Genomic DNA, 25,926 nt, shown 5'->3' on the forward strand with positions numbered 1-25,926 from the left:
TGATATTTGAATGGTTTCTGTAGCTGAAAGTAGGCTGAAGTTATTCGACGGCAAAAAACGTGCGGAAGAACTGAAATAAGAAGATGAAGTTGAAGAATAAAGATTTGAAGAACTATCGTGGAATGCTGTGTCTCTGTCATTATGAAGTCATTTGGGGCTTTTTAGTAACTGACTGGGAAGGTAACCAGTCCTTTATGCTCTGCTCACCCTGGCCACATGAGGGCAGCATCAGCTCACCCACAACACTCACTTCCCACTCTGCATTTATGACACTCTTTCTCCCCCGGGGGGGGGAATGCAAATTAATGAGCTCTACCCATGCAGACATGGTTTGGTAGAGAGGAATTGCTCCCTCCTAGTTGAAGCAGTTTGGTCAGCAGGAAGGGAACATTTGATTTATTTTAAGTTAATAGCAGGGGTTGAATTAGAAAGAGAACATCGAGTGGTGACAGAAAAAGAGAAGTAAGGTGTGAGTTTTGAGCCCTTCAGGAGATTTGAAGTTGATGGAAACAGCAGTTTATTTGCTCTCATCACATCAATCCACCTTTTGCTGACACAGCCATGGTATTATAGTCGATACTGCTCAACAAAATATTTGAGATCGTTCTGTCTCAACGATTGCTATTTTGTGTTATAAAATGCAGACTCTACGATCTGTCACTTTTGAAACTACATTTTTTCTTTATGCATTTATATAGGCGGCGGTAGTGGTGGATTTACAGGGACCGATAGTGATGTAATAGTCCTTCCTCCCTGCCCTGCAGCAGAAATGCCTTGTGATGGATTGAGCTGTGTGCCGTAGAGACGTGGTAGCAGGTGTCAGTGGCAGAGCTTAAATGAAAAAGTTCTTCATAAAGAAATTATAAAATATTGTTCCTCTGGTTGTATGGCTTCGCTTTCATAGCAGGTAGGTGTTGACGTTTAGCTGAAGTGAAATATAACAAGCAGAAGGGCTTCAACGCACGCCGCTGTGTGGACGGGCCGTTAAGTCTCACAGTCTTTCCTAATTTTGGCTGTTCTCAAGCTTCTTCTGCTTGCATTATCAGGCCATTCATTATTAAGTATTATGTATGCAGCCAAAGTGTACATGTGAGCGAAGTGATTGACAGAATAAGTGTTGGAAAAAATATTCCTAGTTGTACAAAATGTTACATAAAATACAATGGTGTCCTCAGGCATATGGACACAGTGATATGTTCCCATAAAACGTAATCATTGTGATCAAAACTCTCATAAAATGACACGTCTGTCTTCTTCATAGACAGTCTAGGCATGGTTGTGGTTTTGCAATGCCCTCAAGGCGCATTCATCGCCTACTCAGTGGATGTGGAGTCTGGAATAGCAGCAGACTGTGCTAAATCACGCTAAATTGGCTCACCCACCATGTGCCACAACTAAAACTCCCATAAACATGTAGGCACTTGCAGACACAAAGACAGACATGCTGTTAAACACACACACACACACACACACACACACACACACACACACACACACACACACACACACGCAAGCCTCTGATTCCTTGTTTGTTTATTTATTATTTTCGTACGTGTTCCCGGAACAATGGATTAGTGGAAAATGGTCAAATATGAGGGGTGATTTCAACGCCGCATTGCTTTACACACACACACACACAGAGCCTAATACATACTAAAACAGACCTTTAAAATAAAATGGATGTATCTTAACTACACGTTCCAGAGGTTAGAATGACTGCTGCAAAGGATTTCTGAGAAATAAAATAAAACAATAGTGTTTTTTTGTGTATATTTACGTTTATTTGTGTCTTTACAGGTTTCTAATGTGCAGGCGCGGGCTGCACGGCTGTGCTGGGCCCCCCCGGCAGGGCTGGGGAACAGGTTAAGTAACGGGATGACTGTGTCCTGCTCCTTCGAGGTCTCTCTCTCAGATAAGGGACGAGATGGAAAGTTTCGCCTTATATACAGGTAGGAAACACACTCCAAATGTATAAAGTGCAAGGCATCAGCTTCAAATACAGAAACATCAAAAGGATACTGCTGTGATTTTTATGCTTTGTTTGTGTGTTTGTTTTCAGTGGCGAAGAAATGGAGTACCACCTGAAAGACCTAAGACCAGCGTCAGACTACCACGTACGGTAAGGACTTTCCCATAGGACATTCATGACTTGGATATGGTGTTAAAACGACTTCAATCCTGTGTTTTTGTCACATTCCTAATATCTATAAGTCAGGTTTGTGGGTATTCACAATATTAGGATTCAAGCTTTATCCAGCCTTATTGATTTTGATGTCTTGTGTGTTTGCTAAAGGGTGTCGGCAATGTACAACTTGGTTCGAGGCTCGTGTTCAGAGACCGGCTCGTTCACCACTCACTGCAGCATCCCCGATGTCCCGCTGAGCCCGAAACTCTCCCACCGCACCAAGAGCACCCTCACCCTACAGTGGAAGGTACCGGCACAAACACACATGCCTGTTCATCACAAAGACATTCGGTAACACATTTTGCCCCAATAAACATCACAGTGACTTATAATCATTTGGTTCTAATGGATAAATCCACACTGCCAAACAAGACTCTAGGTTTTTATGTCCACCTTACCAGTTTGTAGAGTTATACACTTGGAGAAAAACTTTATTCTTTGAGTAAAGGGAAGAGTATGTTACTTGATTCAATACCTAGCTTAACTTCTTCTTACACAAGTTATTTTATCCCCTCACACTGTCACTGATAAAAAGTGGCATCAGTTACCCAGACAGGATATGAGGCCAATCATAAAGTCACAGCAGGTATTTTGTCTGTCAGTGTCAGATTATTTTATCCTTTGCTAATCTATTCATCTCTCTCTTGTCTCCTTTCTGCCTCTCTCTGTCCATTTTCCTCACGTCCACAGCCCCCGGGCGACAACGGAGCCAAAATTACAAACTACCTGCTCGAGTGGGACGAGGTGAGTCTGTCTCTCACTCTTCCATCTTCTGTCATGCCTTCCCCTTACTTCCAAAAAGCACTCTTACCTATCGCAGACATCACTAAACAGATGTCAACATCCGGCTCCTCAGACAAGATTTAATAAGTTGTGAATGATGTCTTTCCGATCTGTGTCAGCCACACATTTTCCTTTTGATTTTTCCTTACAATTCTCCTGTTGCCATGGATCTTGTCGCCCTCTTATATATTATCTTATTTACTTTATTTTCCATCGTTTTCATGCATTTATCTCTTCTCTCCTCTGCAGGGAAAGAAGAACAGTGTTTTCAGAGAATGTTACTTTGGGAGCCAGAGACACTATAAGGTGTCACGACTGTTTCCCGCCTGCGGCTACACGTTCAGAGTGGCTGCACGCAACGACATTGGCACAAGGTACTGTTGTCTCTGACTGAATACATAAACATATGTGCGACCAACAAATACACCAAAAGGAGAAATGTATTCATGCACAGATCACGAAGAATAGCATTGGAAGCATATGTAGTAACTATTTTTATTCCCTTATTTATATACTGTAGAAGCATGGATTTACTGTAATACATGTCAATTGGCCCTTAAAATGATATGAGGTCTGCAACCATTGTTTAACACTAGATAAAGCCAGGGGTCGCTGTATACCTAAAACCGCCAATGGGTAAAATGTACCCGCTATTAGAATGCATTGATTTTCAAGGTACAATGTTCTTTTATTTATCATACTAGAACACAGGGTTAACAGTGAGTTTTGATCGCACAGTGATGAAACTTATACCAATAGAATCTGTGGACTCTCAGCTTTCATATGATATTTAGTTTGTGCAGATAGCATGAAGTATAACATATCGCTACCATGAGTTATGTGCAAAGTGTCTCTCTCTCTCTCTCTATCTATCTCTCTATATATCTATCTATAACTATCTATAACTATCTATCTATCTATCTATTTATCTATTTATCTATCTATCTATCTATCTATCTATAACTATATATCTATCTATCTCTCTACCTCTCTATCTATCTATCCCTCTATCTATCTCTCTATCTCTCTATCTATAAGGAACCGCAGTAGACAACAGGCGTTGCTATAGCAACACGTCATGTTTATGCGCAAAATCAATAGCTCGAAAATCACTACATTTTCTATAAGGTAAATATTACCCGCTGGCGCTGATGGGTATAAATGGCTATTTTTTGGGCCATTTTTTTCAACCTGACTTCATATTGACCATTTTTAACAACAGAAGGTGCTACATAACACACTTTCAGGAAAAGTCACAGACTGGGAGACTTGAATATTTTATTGAAAAAAAGTGACATACAATCAAGAAAGAGCTGCGGGTAAAATGTACCCGTTGGCGGTTCTTGTGTTAAGTAACCATGGACAGTATACGAGTACATATTGTATCAATGTCAGCCAAAACATATAGTACATTTTGATGATAAATTGAGGGACAGAGACTCACAAACATGCCCCAGTCTACCTGTGGCAATTATAGCACAAGAGACAGGAGTCGTTTTTCTCCTTTTCCCTCCATTTCCTCTCGTCTCCTCTTTGTCATTATGGCAGTGCACATCTCTCCTTTTAGTCGTAAGGTTGAGAGGGAAAAAGTAATGGGGGAAAGTGAGCGTGAGAGAGGAGATATAAGCTATATGGCTGATTTCAGGAGAGCCTTAATGCTTCATTTAGTTTAAATTACTTTTGAATCCATAGGAACACTTGCTCTTACAAACATACTCGGCACATGGATACCGATTGTTATATATTATTCGTAATTTTAAAATGTTTTCCGACCACCTTAACCCCTGCTGCTGCCCATACATTCAAATAATTTCCCTCCTGCTGCTACTCTCAAATTACCCGTCGTCACCTCCTGTTTTCCATCTGGCGTCGGACATGTATATCTAATCAGAATCAGAATACCTTCATTCTAAATGTTCCCTTGTCACACATAGTCTTAAAATTGTAGTTTTTTTATTCTCTCATCTTTGATCCTCCAAGCCCCATCACCTAGAACCCTTCACCTGAAAATGACAATTGATGACAGCATTAGAAAATCTTAATCACATTTTCCCCGGCTTTCACTTTTCAAATCTTCTCCTCTCAGCATCTGTGAAATTGTAATTCATGAACCATAACCTCTCTAACCTTAAAAGTAATCCAAAGGGTTCTTTTATTTGCTTGAGCAAGTTGAATATAAGCAAGACTGTGACTTAAAGGTCCCCTATTATACTGTTTTTCATCAATATATTATAGGTCTCAGATATATACAAAACATGTCTCTGAAGTGTTTGGCTCCAAACACCAAACAGATCATTGCAGCATCCCATAATCCCCTCTGTTTCAGCCCTGTTTCAAAAGTGCTGATTCTCTGTCTGTTACTTTAGATGAAAATAAGGAGCCCCTCCCCACGCCCCTCTGAGAGATATTTGGTTAAAAAGAACTCAATGGTGCTCTAGGAGGAGATTCAGGTGATAAGGTAGGGGGGGGTTACCTTGGTTGCTGATTGGCTAATGGTTACACAAGCCAAAAAAACGTTATGACATCATAAAGTGGCCAAAATCTGATCAGCTCATTTTCAGACAGGTTTTTATATAAATGGATCAGGACAAAAAGTGAGAGAATCTTTTTCCTGAAACTTCCAGAATCTCTTTCCACAGAGGGGACACATGTTGATGTAGAAAAGACATGACAAAGTGGATTTTGCATAATATGTGACCTTTAAAATTGAAATGTGTTTTGTGCAGTGGTTTCAGCACAGAGGTGGTGTTCTACACCATGGGCACCCTGCCTGCTCTGCCTCTGGCGCCGCGGCTGGTCAGGGCGGGGGTGTCCTGGGTGACCCTGGAGTGGGGGCGTCCTGAGGGCAGTCCGAGCGAGGAGCAACTCAAATACACACTCGAGATCCAGGAGGACAACAGCGTGAGTACCGTGCACATGTAAACCTATACCATAAGAAAACATTTATTAAGTTTATCTTGCTGGCACAGGTTTATTTTTCTTTATATTAAAACCAGGCCTCATAGATACGTTTCAGGACCTACACAATCCACCATAGCAAACTTGGTTTTGTGAAATTTGTTTTCGTGGTGTTTCATTCAGCTCTGTGCTGTCAGTCACGAGAAGAGCAATAAGAGAATACAAAACTTCCCCCAGGAAACTATATACCTAAAAAACTGATACTATTTTAAGGAAATAGAAATAATTGCTTGCATTGCAAAATAGTCTGGAGAGATGGACAGCACAGCAGATGCAAAGAGCAGTAATTTATTTCATACACAAGCTTGGACACACCATATGCACTGTTGTATGTAAATAAGAAAGGAATTGCATAAAAGGCACTCCTTACTCCCCCTTACACGCACATTTGTACAAAGTCAAATTCAGCATTTACTGCATACATCTGTTTATAAATGTACATTTTAATCAATACCGGACTAATACCTCACACACACACACACACACTGACAGATTTGTTGTGTCCTTATTTCCCACAGGGAACAGACTTTCATCCTAAGTACACTGGAGAAAACTTGACCTGTACTGTACAAGGACTGAAGAGGAGTACACAGTATAAATTCAGGGTGAGTCACAACTTTCCCCATTTATTTATTTTAAAGATTATTTTGTTGGTATTTTCACCTTCACTGGACAGATTACGGTGTAGAGGAAAGAGTGGAAATGGGAGAGAAGGGGGGGTGGGGGGGGGGGGGGGGTAGGCTATGTCATGCAACAAAGCACAGCTTAAAACGATATAATCAGTTTCAAAGTCTGATGAGTATAAGTATACCTACAAACTTCCCCCAGCTAAATATTATATTATCATTTTAAGCTGCGGGAACTTTGTTGCATTGAACTTTTTGTTGATACTTCTGGTTGAGAGTTAGAGAAGACCTATACCACTCTCATGTCTGTGTGTGTAAATATGAAGCTAACATTGCAGCCAGTTAGCTTAGCTACAGTAAGACTCCAGAAACTCATTGGAAAAGCAAGTCCAGCTTTATATCTGCAGGTTATAGCTTCATGTTAACCTTACAAACATTAGAGTACTCTAAGTCTTCTCATCTAGAAAACTCTACTGGAAGCAAACGTTTCTGCGTGTATACATGTTTCAGAATGATAGAAATGAATAAGAATTAGCATGATATAGCATTAGCTGTTTTTGGTGTATGAGTTAAGTGGGATTTCCTAAATAGGATGTTGTTCAAATAAAAAGTAAAAATGTAGCTTAAAAGTTACGTAAAAACCCCCAATAACTTATTTTAGTTTGAATTCGGCTTTCTGGCTTGAGAACAGCTCATAAAACGAGTCATCATGTCTGCCTATTAATCAATTTCCAGTCAGTGATGGTCTCTTTCTGGTAAATGTTTCCAAGGATACAAATGTATTCAGGCGACTTTCTGTAATTATAAAACATCAATCAATCTAGGAATGAATACAGTACAGTATAATCAGTATACCACCAGTAATTTGACTGCAAATTGAGCAGAAGTGAAGGAAGGCCACTCATCAGCCATTTAGCGAGTAGAGAACACTGTCCGGCTCGACTAAAAGCTGTGATAGCATTTCATCATGAGGGGACATTGTGAGACAAAATGTACCATCAGTGAATCTCTGTAAGCGAGTTCGCACAATCATGAATGTAACCACTGCTGAGTGTGTCTTGTTAGCCATGTATTACGGTTCAATCGTATAAAACATCTCCTGTGGACTTCCACTCACGTGTACCTGTCCTCACTTGCATAATCTGATTTAACCCGAGTACATGAACATACATGCTCACAAGAGACACCTGTGTTCTTTGTGATGGCCACCTGCTGAGAGCATCTGGGAACAAATAATTGATTGTCCACATGGGTTGGGTTAATGGAAGAATTAAACTGAAGAGGGATGAAGACACAGGTGGAGGAACAGAGAGTAATGGCTTCTATTTATCAGGCTGTTTCTTTACTTATTGATAAATGTCCACACCATTACCACCCCACTGTTACTCCTTGTGTCTTCTCTTACCCTTTTCTTGCTTTCTCCCACGCTTCATACCATCCTTTCTCTGTATCCTGTCATTCTGGCACACCCTATTTTCCTATTTGCTGTTTTCCTTTTCTTTTGTTCGCCTTACACTGTCCTTCCTTTATCAACGCTTACATTTGTCAATTTCCCCGCCCATTTCCTGCAGCTCATAGCATCAAACATGGAGGGAAAGAGCAGTCCCAGTGAAGTGTTGGTGTGCACCACCAATCCAGACAAACCAGGCCCTCCATCTACCCCCTGTGTCACTGCAGAAACCCCCTACGGATTCACCATCACATGGGGTAAAGATACGCACCAACACACACATGCACATGCATTAAACATTCTGGTGCATTGACCAGTGGAAATACACAAAGTCTACAGGGAAACATAACCACCAAAAGTGAATTCTTCTTTTAGTTTTAACCCTTTATTTTGATCATGTAGTCAATTTAACCTGTTAAGCCCCGAGCCTGTTTTTCAGGTTTCAGGCTCGAAAATGACATGCCCAAAACAAATGACTACAACTTCACTTCTAAAAGGGTTATATGAATAATTTATTTTATCAAAGCAAGGTTACATCTGTGAGTTGGATGTAGAAGTGTCAGAATCAATATAGATTTTTCTCAGTCAGAGTAAATTCAGATGGAATATAGTAAAAAAATGTAAATTCTTACCTCCGGCTAAAGAAAAAACATTACTTATAGTGAAAACCACCCTTGAATGATGGGATGGTAGACTAAAAGCTTTAGGAATCCAAACTATAACATATAATAAGTACCCTGTATCAAGATTGAGGCAAAACAAGTGAGATTTGACCTTTTTAGAGAGGTTTAGCAAAAATAAGTCCAGGCGGAATAAGCTTTCGGCACATTTGGGTACATCTGGTTCCATCAGTGCCATTTGACCTTTTTCAGGTACCAGACTATAAAAATGATGTATTACATTGAATTATCACCATAGGTATTCATTCCATCCAAAGAAAAAAAAGAAAAAGACCCGCCGACGGGGGCTTTGGGGCTTAACAGGTTAAAGACTGCTGAGATACTTAGGATTGCTTTAAAAAGAAAGAAAGCAAAGGTTGAACATTTTGTACATTTATTATTGGGATAATATAAGAATATAGTTTTAAAATAATCTGGTTTTCATTGGTTTGATTCAAATAAATGTCCAAAGTGTCATTGTTTTATTAGGTTGTTGCTTTTGTAATCAAAAAGGTCGAACAGAGCGTATTGCAGAGGAAATGTAGTGATGGATAGTCATTGACAAACTGCTGCCTCTGGAGTGTTATCATGAAACTGAATTAGCAGCCATAAAAGTCCTCATGTCTGCAGCCGTCCATCTGTCCTGCGCTAGTACTGCAGCCTGCCCTTTCTCAAATGCACTGATCTCAATCACCATTTATATCATTCACTTTACTATAAAAGCTGTAAACACAACATATTTTTTATGTTAAACAATTAAAGGATGTTTAGTTAGTTGGTATATTAGTGTGATTTGTCCACCAACAACAGCTTGGCCATTTCAAAGTGATGTAGCTGCACTGTATTCCCCTGCTGCTTTTTTTTTTACTTGTGCTTATTTATTATAACTGTACCACCCGAGAGTGTGCCTCACTGCAATTATTGCTCCAGTGTTGATACAATAAGTATGGAGGAGGCGTGTGGTGCAGTGGGTTGTGCGTTGGTGTTCGGATCAGGGGGTAACAGGTTCAAACCCCACTGCAGTCAGCATGTCGTTGTGTCCCTGGGCAAGACACTTCACACCAAATTCAGGTGATAAGGTAGGGGGGGGGGGTTACCTTGGTTGGTGATTGGCTAATGGTTACACAAGCCAAAACATCGTTATGACATCATAAAGTGGCCAAAATCTGATCAGCTCATTTTCAGACAGGTTTTTTATATAAATGGATCAGGACAAAAAGAGAGAGAATCTTTTTTCCTGAAACTTTCAGAATCTCTTTTCACAGAGGGGACACATGTTGATGTAGAAGAGACATGAAAAAGTGGATTTTGCATAATAGGTGACCTTTAAAATTGAAATGTGTTTTGTGCAGTGGTTTCAGCACAGAGGTGGTGGGGATTGTCCACAGTATTGAGCATGTTAGTCGCTTTGGATAAAAGCGTCTAACAAGTGACATGTAATGTATGAGAAGTGGCACAGCTGAGGAGGTTGCTTCCAGCAGTGCTGATTTACCTACAATCTCAGAATAAATCATTCCCTATAGCATATTATGCTCCAGTCGCTATCACAATTTCTGTAAAATGTTTAGTTTTTTCCAAATAGGCCATATACACATGAAAACAAAACAAAAGGAAGCTTTTATTAGCTCCCTTACTACTGAAACATGTGCAGCAATTACATAACTATGCTCTTTTGTTTGGCTGAAAGACAGACAATTTGTCACAGTTCCTGACACTTTATGAGATATCGCATAATGTCTTCAGGATTGATGAGGAGGCTAAATGTCATGAAGAGTCTAACGGATGACTTATGAATGTGTTCATCATTTTTCAATTGATGTGTGCTAATACTGAGCCAGTTTTTCTTATTTGATGTCTTTGAACTGAAGTCATAAATGTCAGGATGCAAATGTTTCACACATATTTCTCTCCTGCTTATGATATGTATTACCCAAATTGAAATGTGCCTTCCTAATCATCCAACAGATCCTCCCCAGGACACCGGGGGCTCAGAGGCTCTAACATACCTGCTAGAGATCTCCGAGGGATGCTCTGAAGGTAGGATCCATATGTCTGAATCTAAAAGTCCATCCATCCATGGGTGCCACTATCCGGCTAATTTGAGTCATTATTCAGTCCATCCTCTTATAAAAGTCTGCTCTAAATGTACCATCTGTCCTCACCCCCCTGTGTTATTTCTCCCTGTGCCTCAATTTCTCTCACTTACTCCCCTAAGACGACTTGCGCCCTCAATTTACCCTTTGTTAGCATCCATTTAGCATTCAGCATTTTAAGAATTGACCACATAATCCAGGAAACCAAATGTTCTTTTTTTCCTTCAGCAGGGCGAGAAATAAGTGCATAAGTGCTTTAATCTGTATTCATTCAATAATGTCAGAGAAAAATACGTTTGTTGTTTTTTGGAGATTAGTGTTGAAAATCAAAGAACAGAAGAATAGATGATAAATACTCTTGCATTGGTAATGTAAGAAGATCTACAGCAGCAGATATCTAACCATATGTTAATTTGATTGCTATCAGTGGACTGAAATAATGTAATTCGAGAAATCTGCCCCTGGATTGTCTGCAACTCAAGTCAGACAGTGTGACTGAATGTGATAGGATTTGTCTAGCACTGCAGTTTTGATTAGATGAAAATGTTTAAAGATCAGCTAAGGATCTTAACTTTGAATTAACCCTGAGAACCTGGCCTCATAAGTATTTCATATCCATGACTAATACAAATGTCCTACTTAGTAATCAATAATAAAAAGCTTGACCTTTAAAGACCTCATCGGCTTCATCAGGGAGTGGGTGTCATTTGATCAAATTTGACCTAAAAACCAACTGTCATATTCTTACATCATATTTTCTTTAAAGGGGACCTATCATGCAAAATGCACTTTTGTACGTCTTTTATACATGAAAATGTGTCCCCGGTGTTCCAGGGAACTCACCAAGTGTCAGAAAACACAACCCTCTCTATTTTCCTCCATACCCAAATCTCTAAAAAAGGGGCTGCAACGGATCTGATAAAAACTGATCCAGATTTGAACACTTTCCTGACGTCAAGAAAGTGACGCTACGGCTATTGGGCCAACTCCACCAATCAGGAGGAGACAGCCACGGCCATTGCCGTTCGAAAGCGCTGGAGACGCTGTAGTACATATGCCAGGCCTCTAGATGGTGCTGTTGCTCACAGAATCAACCCTTGCAAAAACAGAGCTATAAATTGTCAAATTGAGCGAAATGAGGCATGGCTAAAATGCATGATCTGTTTGGTATTTTGAAAAAAAAAAAGTATAAATATGCCTTATATAGGTATGGTCCTACACTATATTATTCAAATATAGCATGATAGGTCCACTTTAAGTGTTACCCATCTTTAAACCAGCGAGAAGACCACGGACAAAATACAGAACAACATCTCTAGTGAAATAATGTTATTGCTGACTGTGAAAAATAGGTATTCAGGGCTTTTAAAACTAGATATATTTGTTCACCCACGATTCACCCTCCACCCTCTCTGTTTATTTTCTCCAAGTCCTCATTTTTTTTGTGACCTTTTAAGCTTTTTACCTCTCGCTAAATCACACCAGGGGTGAACTCTTGGAACAGCCATGACTCAGCCCATTTTGGTCGCTGTAATTCATTAAAGTATTATTTGTGTATTATGTATGGGATAGTGGCGGTCTAATGGATAGTGAGGTGGGCTGAAGATCGGAAGGTTGTGAGTTCAACCTCGTGTGCCCTTGAGTAAGGCACTTAGTCCTTAGTTACTCCAGGGAGAATGTCCCTGTAATCGGTCATTGTAAGTCGCTTTGGATAAAAGCGTCAGCTAAATGAAATGTAATGTATGCGTGTGCTTCACTGCTCTGAAACAGATAGGGTAAGCTCGGAGCAGTCACTGAAGTCGTTATTTTTGATCTACTTGAACTCCTCAGTGAGCTGTTGTCAGAGTATGTCAATAACTTAGGTGCAGAGATGGCAAGAGTACACACATCCTTTACTCAAGTAGAAGTACAAAATACTCTGGTAAAAGTAGAAGTACTGACTAAACTTCTTTACTCAAGTAAAAGTAAAGAAGTATGGGCTTTGAAATGTACTTAAGTAAAAAGTACCCACAAGTACCAGCTGTTTTAAAGAGTAACTGACCTCCCTTTATATTAATAGAACAATAATGTCATTGTTCAAATCAATAGGCACGCAATGACTCTAAATAATAATGATCACGCCACCAAACACACATTCAAACTAAAGTAACCAGCCTGTTTGGAAAATGTAAGAAGTAGAAAGTACAGGTATTTGTGTTAAAAATTTAAGAAGTACTCCACTACTTCCCACCTCTGCTTAGGTGTAAAATCTCTTATGCAGCAAAAGTGAAGTGATTTTGTTTCTGGGGAAATAATTAGATTGACTTCAGCATACAGACAATGCAGCTGGGGATTCTTTGTGTGATGTAATGCTTATGTATGTGACCAGTTGTGTAATTCAGTTTTTGTTTGTTTGTGTGTGTGTGTGTGTGTGTGTGCAGCGAGCCAGTGGGATGTAGCCTACAGTGGTCCAGCAACAGAATGTGTGTGTGAGCGCCTGACACCTGGGACCTACTACCGCCTACGTGTGTGTAGCATCACCACCGGAGGACACAGCCCGGTAAGACACAAACACACAGTCATGCATGCTAAAGTTATCTGGTCAACTTCCAGAAAGATTATGGTTCATTTTCAGAAACTTGAGTTAGTAGTTGAGCGGCAGTAATGCACTCAGTGTTACTCATGTTGACAAAATGTGGGGAAAACCACAATCTGTATTATGATAATCAACAAAAAACCCACATATAAATAACTTTATTCAAACTGATTTCTAATTCTTAATCTTTTTTTGTGATTTCCTATGTTTATCCTGAAGTGTACTGTTAGTGTTCCGGTCCGTACATTAAGCGTCCCGCCAGGACCTTGCCAACCACCAAGGATTGTGGGCAAAGCCAAACACAAGGAAGTGCAGTTAGAATGGGGTGAGTACAAACATACACGTATGCTTTGGATTGTTTTATGTAAGGCGGCTTAATCACCGTCTGGCAGCTAAATATGTTTCCTGGCCAACTCTAAATTAACCTCAGTCAACCATGTTTCAACCTAATTGAGCTATGATTTAGCCCATTAAATGCCTAACTTAGCCTCATATCTGATGTAACTCTCCTAATATCGGCCTATTATTGCAGATTAGTACTGTTATCTGTTGGCAGGCAAAAGTATACGCTGATGAAGTTCTTGTTTTAACAAGTGTAATAAACAGCACACAGCCCTAATCAGCTCACATTCACACAGCACTCATGCAATTACTGGCCTCTAGTTGAAGGTCAAACATAATGTATTGGAGGGTTTTCCACACTGTCTTCTTCATTTATTATTTTCACAAAATTGCAACTAAGGGGAAGCAGCTGTGGGAATAATCCCTTGTTGAGGATTTTAAAAAGCACCTGTTGACCTGATCTGTAAACGCATGACATCAAAAACGAAACGTATTAGAGTTCAAACGTATACATCATATCTGTTCAGATGGCTTTTTCTTCATGCCATCTGTTCATAGTTTGATTGTCTCTGTGTCCCTGTAGAATCCCCTGTCACTGAGGGAGTGTGTGAGGAGTGTGTGTTCAGTCTGGAGATGAGCGAGGGGGACACTAAGCCAGCAGAGGTCTACCATGGGTCAGAGCTGCAATGCACTGTGGGTAGTCTGCTGCCTGGTGCCACATACAGCTTCCGACTGCGGGCTGCCAACGAAGCTGGGGTGAGAAATCTACACAAACATCAGGAACACGAGAGAAAAAACGTCCACTTGTAATTCAACAGGCATTACCCTGAAATCCACCAAAAATCCCTTTCCTGATGTTAGAACCATACACCTCCACAAGTCAGCTTTTCAAAATGAATACAAGTACTTCTTATTTTTCACTTTACAAGCATATAAATCTCTCTTTAATGGCTCTTATAGCAATACTATCCACTCAGCACATTGAGTACATTAGCTGTAGAACCACTTTATATGGTCATAATAAATAGATAGATAGATAGATGGATAGATGGATAGATGGATAGATGGATAGATGGATAGATGGATAGATGGATAGATGGATAGATGGATAGATGGATAGATGGATAGATGGATAGATAGATGGATAGATGGATAGAAAGATAGATGGATAGATAGATGGATAGATAGATGGATAGAAAGATAGATAGATAGATAGATATATAGATAGATAGATAGATAGATGGATAGATGGATAGAAAGATAGATAGATGGATAGATAGATGGATGGATGGATATATAGATAGATAGATGGATAGATAGATGGATAGAAAGATAGATAGATGGATAGATAGATAGATAGATGATAGATAGATAGATAGATGGATAGATAGATAGATAGATAGATGGATAGATAGATAGATAGATGGATATATAGATAGATAGATGGATAGATATATAGATAGATAGATGGATAGATAGATAGATGGATATATAGATAGATAGATGGATAGATAGATAGATAGATGGATAGATAGATAGATAGATGGATAGATAGATAGATAGATAGATGGATAGATAGATAGATAGATGGATATATAGATAGATAGATGGATAGATAGATAGATAGATAGGTACTTTATTGATCCCAATTTGGGAAATGTTTGCGTTGCAGCAGCATAAAAAACAAGGCAATTTACATAAGAGAAATTAAGACACAAAAAATAAACAGTCCAAAATATTTCTGAAATTAAAAAAATATAGCATTAAAAAGTAAAAGAAATAAATATATATATATATACATGTGAAAAAATACAATTTTCCAGTAACAAAACAAATATTAAAAAGCTCACACTTCATTCAAATTCAAATGGATTTTTATGAAGCCACACTCAGACACACATTTACAGGGTCCGTATGTAATAGTTCAGACCGCCCCGGACATTTTGACCAGAGAGATTTAGATTTGCGGGTCTTCAGCATATTTTAGTCATTTCAGTCATAGTCCGGTAATTACCGGCTAACGGGAACTCTGAGCCACACTAAGACACACATTTACAGGGCCCGTATGTAATAGTTCAGACCGCCCCAGACAGATTAACAACAGGCGTTCGGATGCAAACTGTAAGTGTTACAGCCCAAGAGGGAACTAGCACTCAGACTGGCTGATTCTAAAACACAACACACACATGAACGACAAACCAAACTAAATAGCAATTACCATAACAGGCAACCCAGTTTGATTTGTTCTGTCTCCTGCTGTTTCTGAGTGTGCTGGTTTCTCTTCTTCTCCTTTAGTTCGGAGTGTCCTCTGAGCCAACCGAGGTGACGACTGCAGCGGGCCCTCCTGGCCAGTGCGGGGCGCCGCTCATCGCTCTCACCAGTAACACCTGCGTAACGCTCAACTGGGAGGTGAGACAAGGACAAAAATACACTTGAGTATTTACAGAGGTGGGAAGTAGTGGAGTACAAATACTTCGTTACTGTACTTAAGTAAATGTTTCTGGTATCAGTACTTTACTCCACTACTTATTTTTCTGGCGACTTTTTACTTTTACTTCTTACAAATACCTGTACTTTCTACTTCTTACATTTTCCAAACAGGCTGGTTCCTTTAGTTTGAATGTGTGTTTGGTGGCGTGATCATTATTATTTAGAGTCATTGCGTGCCTATTGATTTGAACACGATCCATGTATCCATCATTTCCTGGTCTTCTCTAAAGAAGAGGGACCAATGAAAACGTTGTCATGTTGCCGTTGTTCAGCATGGAAACATTCATTAGCTAACAATGACATTATTGTTCTATTAATATAAAGGGAGGTCAGGTACTCTTTAAAACAGCTGCTAGGTATGGGTACTTTTTACTTAAGTACATTTCAAATCCCATACTTCTTTACTTTTACTTGAGTAAAGAGTCCTCCCTCTTTCTTTATCACTCACATAAAAAGCTGCTTCTTTAAATGTGTCTGCCTGAGCTGCTGAGTACGCTAGACCCAGGAGACCGTGTTGTTTATAGCAATCCAACTTATCCTATATGATGTTTCCGAATTAAAAGAAAGTCTCTGGTGTTTTATCATAAATTGAATTGAAAAACCCTTCACTGGCTTCCAGTAACTGCTAGAATCCACTTCAAGACACTGGTGCTTGCGTACCATGCTGTGAATGGTTCTGGCCCTTCCTACATCCAGGACATGGTTAAACCATACACCCCAGCATGTGCACTCCGCTCTGCATCAGCCAAACGGCTCGCTGCACCCGCACTGCGAGGGGGACCCAAGTTCCCATCAGCAAAAACATGTCGGTTTGCTATCCTGGCTCCAAAATGGTGGAATGAGCTCCCCATTGACATCAGGACAGCAGAAAGCTTACATATCTTCCGGCGCAGACTGAAAACTCATCTCTTTCGACTCCACTTCGAGCAATAAAATGAAAAAACAAAACAAAAAAATGAAAAACAAAATGAAAAGCACTTAGATACTAACTAAGCACTTACATACTAACAGAGCACTTATATACTAACAAAGGACTGGCTTATCTAAAGCTAGTTGAGTAGCACTTGAAATGTTTTGGCTCTATGAAACCTAATGTACTTATATGATTCTGTTTTCTTCAAGTTTGTATCTTCTTGGTCGAATGCACTTATTGTAAGTCACTTTGGATAAAAGCGTCAGCTAAATGCAATGTAATGTAATGTGTGTGTGTGTGTGTGTGCAGAGTCCTGAGGGTTCGGGTACAGACATCTCTGAGTATCGCTTGGAGTGGGCGAGGGAAGAGGATCCCATGGAGCTCATCTACTGTGGAGCCGCCACTCAGTGTGAGCTGTCCGACTTGACGCCTGCCACAGACTTCTGCTGCAGGCTACAGGTAAAACACAGACAAATATACATTTAAAACATACTTGTGCTTATTAAATAATAATGATAACGATTTTTTTATATAACACTTTTCATACAACACATGCAGCTCAAAGTGCTTTACAAAATGACACATCACATTTAAAAAAGACATTCCCCTCAGATTATTTGTTGTAACTTTACAGGTACAATACATGCACCAATATATAACATGTTATCAGGTTAATAGACACAAGGAGGTAAAACGTATGATAATACAAATAAAAGAAAGAATGGTTTCTCTCTGACACATAAGACACAAGAGTCGATGCAACAATATAAAATATAAAACCCTATAAAACAAACATATAGGTACAACAGAAATACAAATAAAAAGATAATAGTAATAAAAAGGCCGTAATTCTAATAAAGGTTAAACGATTAAGAAAAAAAAGACCAACGTAAAATGAAATATTGCTATTGAAGCATGTTAGATTCATAAAATAAGATAAAATAACATCCTTTAAGACCTATAAAATAAAACAATATAACAAAATACCCACTTATTCACACACAGATACTGCATCCGTGCACAGGCACACAGAGAAGTTATCTTAGGAAGTACTAATAAGTAGCACTATATAGGACATAAACACAGATGTGAATTCAAATATCCTCCTTGAAAGATGCATGATTTTGTACACAATCTCTCATGTAAATCAAATATTATTATACTTTTTTTGATACTTATTTGTTGTCCTTTATCTAAGCATTTCAATCAAAGACATACAAAAAATACAACCCATGTCAATATAAACAGCTGGTGAAACAATACAAATTAAAATTTACATAGATTCCTGTAGTTAAAGGTAGGGTAGGTAAGAATGGAGAAACCAGCTCGAGTGCGCTAGAATTTGAAAATACGCAGCCACCTTCCTTCAGACTTCCTTACAGAGCCCCTCCTCCAACACACACGAACGCGCACATGACCAATGAGGGCACGAGATAAGTTTGTGCACAGATGGAAGGCTGACAGGCAGGTAGGCCATCCAGTTATTTTAGCCGGGCCGGCTCAGATGATTGGTCGTGCTTTTTACAGCGCCACAGCTTCCACAGATGACATTTTTTTATGGATTTTTTGTCAAAGCACTTAATGTATTCATTGCTATCGGGATGTTAAGAGCATTCCATGGAATATAACAAAAAGTGTTTCTGAAGTGAATTACCTACCCCACCTTTAATGTATAAAGGTATTCTGTAAACTTAATTTCTTCGCATCTATATTAACATTTTAGATGTGAGGATAAATGCTTTGAGAGCTTTTGGTTTAGGTACCGTGAAAGTGCTTGAATCTTTACTGGAAAAACTGTACTGACCTGAAACACGTGAACAGTTTCAAGCATCACAGAACATTAAGTAAGAACACGAGTGCAGACACTTGCATACAAATTACAACCAAGGGAGAACCTAAAAGCAGGAAACAAACACAGACGGAGTCCAGTGAAAGGTTAATGATAATTGATTTTACCTTCTGACTCTTAATCTAGTGCATAAATAAGTGCTCTTGTTTTCTTTGTATTCTTATCACACACACACACACACACACACACACACACACACACACACACACACACACACACACACTGAGTTTCCCCTCCTCTGAAGCTATGAATGTAATAACAGCCTGGTTTATCGCTCACTTCGACATGGGCTCACTTATGGTCTAAAAGGTCACCCAAATGTGCGTTTATATAAAAAAATTGGGCATACCGCATGTGACTCTTAAGAGATTTGCACAAACAGACCACATTATAGCCATCGACTTATTTGAACTCTGTTTGACTCTCTTATGTCCTCTACCTGAATGATTTAATGGCGCAGGTTCACGTACTGTAGCATTGGAAAATCTGTATAGCTTGATGTACACATTTTGTAATGAAAAAAAACGTTAAAAAAATCCAATCACATAAATAAATCTAAAATGTAAACCCTGCCAAAAACATATTTGACAAGTGAAGATAAATCAGAAATATGACTTTTTATTGTCTGACCATCAAAGGAGAGAGTTAACTGCCAAGAAAATGTAATAAGTCAAGTCTTATAGTACATGTTGAAGCCTTCTCATCCTTGATGTTCACTCACATGAATGTATTTTTGGAGAGTGGCTTCAGTACATTTTCATACTAAAAAATAATTGTTCCTCATGTTCTTCGATTGTATTGCATTTTTTATTTCTTACCTATCCAACAAATCCATCGCTCCTGACAGACAGCCAGTTTTGTCCTGGTTGTTACACGGAACAGGCATGCAGCTTTTACATTCTATATTTTAAAAGGGTTTGTATGATTGGGTTTGGGTTCCTGAGGCAAGTAGACTATTATATAGCAAAAGCAATTGAAGGACATTTGACAGAGGCTGCTGAATATTAATGTATTTTACATGGCAAGTATGAGTAACTTACTAAACATGCTTTCACGTCTAATTTGAATTTATATCCCTCTCTTTGTCTGTTTCACCTTTGACTAATTTCTCTTTTCAACCTACTCCGTGTTGGATGTTGCCTCTTCTTTGTAACCTTCTCTTCATCTCTTTTCTGTCCTCCAATCCCTCCACCCCGTTCATCTCTCACCCTCTCTGCGTTTTTGTCTCCTTCTCAGGCGGTGAATCAGGCCGGAGCCGGTCCTTACAGCGAGCAGGTGAGTTTCCGGACCCCGGCAACCAATCCCGACCCGGTCCCCTCCCTCGTCCTCCTGGACCTCCCCACCCCCTTGGAGTCGGGCCATTCCCCGTCTACCTGCCTCCACCTGAAGTGGGACGAGCCAAACAGCAACGGGGCGGAGATCAGCTCCTACGTCATCACCCTGGACGACCAAACCATCGCTGTGGAGTCAGGGACAAGTCACCTGGTCACAGACCTGCAGCCGGACAGCGAGTACAGGTACTGGCATACAATGGTTACAACAGGGCGGACGTGAAAACAGAGGTTTAATCGGATACAAAGTGCAATTTATAAAAGGCGATGGTCAACAAATCATGGGTTGACATTCTGACTTACAAGAGCTGCAGATAAAACCCAGATATACTACCGTTGACATTAATAGGTGGGCAGATGTCCATAAACATCAGATGTCAGAGCATTTGTTCCTTCCTAAAAAAGTCGCTTGGATAAGCTTAACCTGCTAATTATTTGTGTTATCTAACTTACAAACATTACTACAGTACGTCTTGTCCTGGACCTGGAATTTTAAGGCTCAGGTAGTCTAGTAGTATTTAGTGGCTATATGGATAGCCTGTATGATGTTTGGGGACACAAATGTCAGATGGTGGTAAGGGAAGATCCTCTGCACCAGCTGCTCTGCTGCAGAGGATCCAAATTATAATCATCGACTGTGCGAGATTTTTTTTTACAAAAATAAAAAACGGGGAAAAAAAGTTAAAAAAAATTGTAAACTCGAGCGACAGTAAACAACTACTTAGTATTCTGAATCCCCAGCTAAGGCTGTCATGCCTTCATAGGCCATTCTGTCTCTGTGTCTGTGTCTGTGTGTGTGTGTGTGTGTGTGTGTGTGTGTGTGTGTGTGTGTGTGTGTGTGTGTGTGTGTGTGTGTGTGTGTGTGTGTGTGTGTGTGTGTGTGTGTGTGTGTGTGTGTGTGTGTGTGTGTGTGTGTGTGTGTGTGTGTGTGTGTGTGTGTGTGTGTGTGTGTGTGTGTGTGTGTGTGTGTGTGTGTGTGTGTGTGTGTGTGTGTGTGTGTGTGTGTGTGTGTGCACGCACGCACATGTGTAGTGAGTTCTTTGAATTGAGGAGAGAGGGGGGGGTCCTCGTAGGCTGGTGATGAGGTCACACCGTTGTTTTCATACTGAGGTTGTTTTTTCCCAATGTCCCCCTGCTCACCAGCATAATGGCTGCCTCAGATACAGAACACTGTGTGTGTGCATGAGTCTACCTGTGAGTGTTTTTGTGTGCAACAATAACAATGACGGTAATTGGGGTAGTTTGTTCACAGCAATAGAGTACTTCAAATAATATTTTCCTATTTCAGTGATGCGAATAACTTCGGGAAGGACCGCAGTGGCTGTTGTTTGCTCTGTGGGGCTTTGTGTGCTTTAGTGCAAGTTTACATTTATTTTTGTTGATAAATAATGTTAACTCCAGGTGACTCTCCCCCTTATTTCTCTTCACTAATAGCTTTTTCGAAATACAAGGTTTACAGACATCATTACTCTTCTCTGCTCAGTACCGTCTCAGTATATTAATAATGTTAAAAGGTTTTTAAGAAGCCTTAAAAAAGACGCACCCGTAAACCGACCAAATATGAAATTTCGAATAAGTATTCAATGCAGCGTTGTCATTAAATTATACACTTTGTTTCCCTCTTGCAAAATAAATGTCGCATTTACTTTTTAGTCAGTTAGCGAGCCGTCATTAACTTGGATATACAATGAGTGGCTAAGGAGGTTCAGGGTGCAAAATAAATGGACCAGGGTGCAAAATAAATGGACCTTTTGCTTATTTCCCCATAGTTCTTTTCATGTCATTAGAACAGGAAACAAAAACATGTCCTCTGAACTTTGATATGTAAATCCCTTACATAGCTAAATGTAATCCCTTATCATGAAACACTAAGATCCTTTATCCGTCACCCTTTTCCTTCTTCTCCATCTTTCATCTATGTGCTTGATGATCTAGCAGATGGATGAACGTCTCATCACTCCTCTCTCTGCGGCATGAATTATAATGAAAGGTTACAGTTACATAGAATCGGCGATTGAATGTCAGACGATGGATGCTCGCTAGCCTCTGATAGGGATGCTAATCAGGTGTTCAGACATTGAGAGAAAAAAGGAGGGGGATTCCTAGAAGAAAGGCAGGGAAAAAAACGAAATCAATTCCTGCAAGTGCTTTTTTAATTAGCAGTAGATCTGTGTGTCCTTGTTTGTGTTTGTGGGGATGTTTGTATTTTAGAGGAAGGTGTACAATTTAAAATGCATGCATTCTCAGAATTGTCTTTTTAATCACATTGCACAGAAACCACTGTAGCATGTCTTATTAATCTGAAATAGTCCTGGATTGGATTTCTGGTTTTGACAAAGGGGAAGAAATAGCTTCCCATCCTTTGGAAAACCTTTTCTTTTGAAACACAGTTCGGCAGTGATTGCTTTTTTTCCCATGAATACCACTATATTGTTGATGAAGGAAACAAGTAGGTCAACCAGTGCAGAGATACTGAAGTCTCATCCTGGAGAGAACATTGAATTATAATGGGGGAAAGGTAATGGGCAAAGGGATCACAGACGTATCTAAGGTCAAAGCTGACATGCGAGATCCGCCTCTTCACTGGAAATTGTTCCACCATTAGAAAAATAGGTCTGCAAACACACTCACAGGTTATATAGTATACACATTAACTGTGTGTGTACATGTTTGTCCTGCTTATGAACATAATATCTGCAACTCAACATGAAAACAAGACATTTTTTCAAAGTTTCAAGTAGTATCCGATTGATACCGCAAATGTATAGATAGATAGATAGATAGATAGATAGATAGATAGATAGGTATTTGGGAAATGTTTGCATTGCAGCAGCATAAAAAACACAAGGCAATGTACATAAGAGAAATTAAGACACAGAAATAAACAGTCCAATATATTTCAGAATTTGAAATTGAAATAAAATAGCGTTAAAAGTAAAAATATATATATATTATAATCATTTTTTAAAAATATATATATATATATACATGTGGAAAATATACATGTGGAAATACAAATCTCCAGTAACAAATATAATGCAGGATATAATTGTGCAAGAATGGATTATTCAATCAAATAGAATATGAATGTAAAATGTCCAGTATATTTTAATTCTGTAATAATCACTCTGTGTCTCTCTCTCCTTCAGTGTACATATCCAGGCGGTGAATGCCATTGGCTCCAGTCCTTTGAGTCCAACCCTGCTGGTGAGGACACGCCCCCTCCCTCCAGCTCCGCCCCCTCTTGAGTGCTCAGCCTCTGGCCCTCAGAGCCTGAAGCTGAAGTGGGGCGAGAACGCCAGCAACACACACACCCGCGCCCTGCTCGCCAACGACATGCTCTACACACTACAGATGGAGGACAAGAACCACAGGTGGAGTGAACACACTGATCTATACCACTCTTACCTAATTGTTTACCTCAAGACAGAAAGAAAGATAAAACGTCAAAAAAAGAGGTGTCGGTATATAACGATATTGCTGATACTGACCAGTTAATGTCACACATATGATAATAATGTGAATCATCAAGCGCCTCTTGTACTTTTTCTGTCTTTTTCTCGTTTTGTCCTTCCCTACATTTCAAGAATCTTGAAGTAGAAATCCAATCTACATTTCACAATATCCGTTCACACCTCATCACATTTGCCTCGAAGTCATTTACAGCGGCTCCTGCCTACACCCTCAGCTCTACTGAATTGTAAGTGTTGGGGAATATGTCCTCCTTCGCCCTCTGACGCAGCTGACCAACCTTGAGCAGCCGTTATCTCCCATAAGGAGAGGATGCCCTAGCAAGTTGTTGATGTTACCAGTTTATGACCGGGCAACTCTCAGTCAGAGATAGTTATTGTTGTGGGACACCTGGAACACATCCTTCTCGGGGTGTAGATGACCTCGAGCCATAAGCGACAACAGATTCAGTGTCCCTCAGCTGTTTAGTCTATCTATTGAAGAATGTTGATTATTCTCTCTGAACTATCTAAATACATGGGTCTGGGGTAGAGTTCTTCAGAATTGATTGTGGCATTTCAACCGTGTGGTCAACTCGTGGCCAGTGACATGTCTTGTGAATTCTCCGGCCGAAGCTCCAACTAAACCATCAGTGTTTGACATCAAAGCTCCAGCTCTCCTCGTGTGTCCTTTTGAGTCGGTGACTCCCCTGCGTTGCTCCAGAAGTTTCCCCCACAGTAAGTCTTTACGAGAATAAAACGGCTGCAAAGTGAAGCGCCTTTTTCACACTGCTTGCGCGTCAGTGTGTGGTAAAATCCACAAGATGAAGCTATCCCCATGAGAACATGCTGTACTATTATTAGTGTTGAGACGGTTGAAATCAATATCACTTTTTTTCTTAGGTTTGTAAGAGTTTTTTGTCTAAAGAGGCGCTCGGCAACAATACACACACTTCTGTAGAGACCAGAGAATATTAGTTTCACATATGGATCCTTATCTACGTCTCGGATATTGAAACTGTGTGAGGTTGTGTTTTCTAAACCGTCCGCAACCCATTTCTCAGTCTCTTCAACCCACTGCCAGTCAATACAGCAAAGCAGGACCCAGAAGGTCAATACACACACAAGAAGGGCAGAACATGAGCACCTTGAGAGAAAACGATGGACCTTGTCTGCATGGAAGTGTGTGTAGGTGTTATATGTGTGTGCGTTTCTGTTCCTCTGTCTCTTTATATATGCAGTAACCAGATGTACCAGGGAGTAGGCACGTCCATGGCTTCTGCAGCCAGCCTCCAACAATCAAGGCTCTATTTAACTGACTGGTCAGACCGGTGTGACAAAGAGAGAAACAGGGAGACAGAATTATCAGACGGAGGAGGAGGGAAGGGGAACATGATGGCTGACAGAGTGCAAAACATAATTGGAAGAGGGCCAGTCTTTTATAACATCCAAGAAGAAATGACTTAAAAGGTCCCCTATTATACTGTTTTTCATCAATATATTACAGGTCTCAGATATATACAAAGCATGGCTCTGAAGTGTTTGGCTCCAAACACCAATCAGATCATTGCAGCATCCCATAATCCCCTCTGTTTCAGCCCTGTTTCCAAAGTGCTGATTCTCTGTCTGTTACTTTAGATGAAAATAAGGAGCCCCTCCCCACGCCCCTCTGATACCTCATTCACACCAACGCAACTCCGGTTCAAGCTCCGTGCTAGAGCTTTTCAGGTTCAGAACCGGTTCTTCGGTTTAGCTCCGGCTCTTTTCACACCGCCCAGAGTCCGACTGGTGCTGCGTCATCGTTTGCGTCATGACGTAACCGTTTGCGTGCCTGCTTCATAAAGCCAAACCGCGCGGAAACCCCTCACAGCTCACACCGACAACAACAACAACAATGGCCGATTGTGCTCCAGCTTCCTCTGTACCTCTTCGGAAGACCAGATTCCCAGTAGGTAGCTGGTCTCTTCAGTGGACCACTGCTGCTTGTTACGTTTCTCCATCGTTGTGTACAAACTGGATAAAACGCGGGCTTTTTGTTGTTGTTCAGGAGTTGATCCCGCCCCTGCCCCCGCCTCGACGTAAGCGTGACGTATGCGGTGCTTTTGCTCTAGCCGGACAATTTTTTGGTGCTTGAAACGAACCGGATTCCGGAGCTAAGAGGCGGCTCCGCTGCGGTGTGAACAAGAAAACCCGGTGCTTTTCAAGCTCCAGCTCCGAACCGGC

At 40.2% G+C, this 25,926-nt stretch overlaps 1 protein-coding gene across 1 annotated transcript in view; it reads left to right on the forward strand.

Moving 5' to 3' along the window:
• The window catches only part of fndc3ba (fibronectin type III domain containing 3Ba), a 101,965-nt gene that overhangs the window by 61,483 nt on the left and 14,556 nt on the right, over positions 1-25,926 (forward strand). The window contains 16 exon segments of the mRNA XM_034144376.1: positions 1,798-1,949; positions 2,060-2,119; positions 2,294-2,432; positions 2,876-2,929; positions 3,218-3,342; positions 5,695-5,869; positions 6,445-6,531; positions 8,124-8,259; positions 10,627-10,698; positions 13,175-13,293; positions 13,549-13,654; positions 14,255-14,427; positions 15,967-16,080; positions 17,384-17,533; positions 20,160-20,440; positions 23,404-23,628. Of these exon segments, the coding sequence (XP_034000267.1) occupies positions 1,798-1,949; positions 2,060-2,119; positions 2,294-2,432; positions 2,876-2,929; positions 3,218-3,342; positions 5,695-5,869; positions 6,445-6,531; positions 8,124-8,259; positions 10,627-10,698; positions 13,175-13,293; positions 13,549-13,654; positions 14,255-14,427; positions 15,967-16,080; positions 17,384-17,533; positions 20,160-20,440; positions 23,404-23,628 (2,168 nt within the window).

This window comes from Trematomus bernacchii, unplaced genomic scaffold (assembly GCF_902827165.1).
Source record: "Trematomus bernacchii unplaced genomic scaffold, fTreBer1.1, whole genome shotgun sequence".
NCBI lineage: Eukaryota > Metazoa > Chordata > Actinopteri > Perciformes > Nototheniidae > Trematomus > Trematomus bernacchii.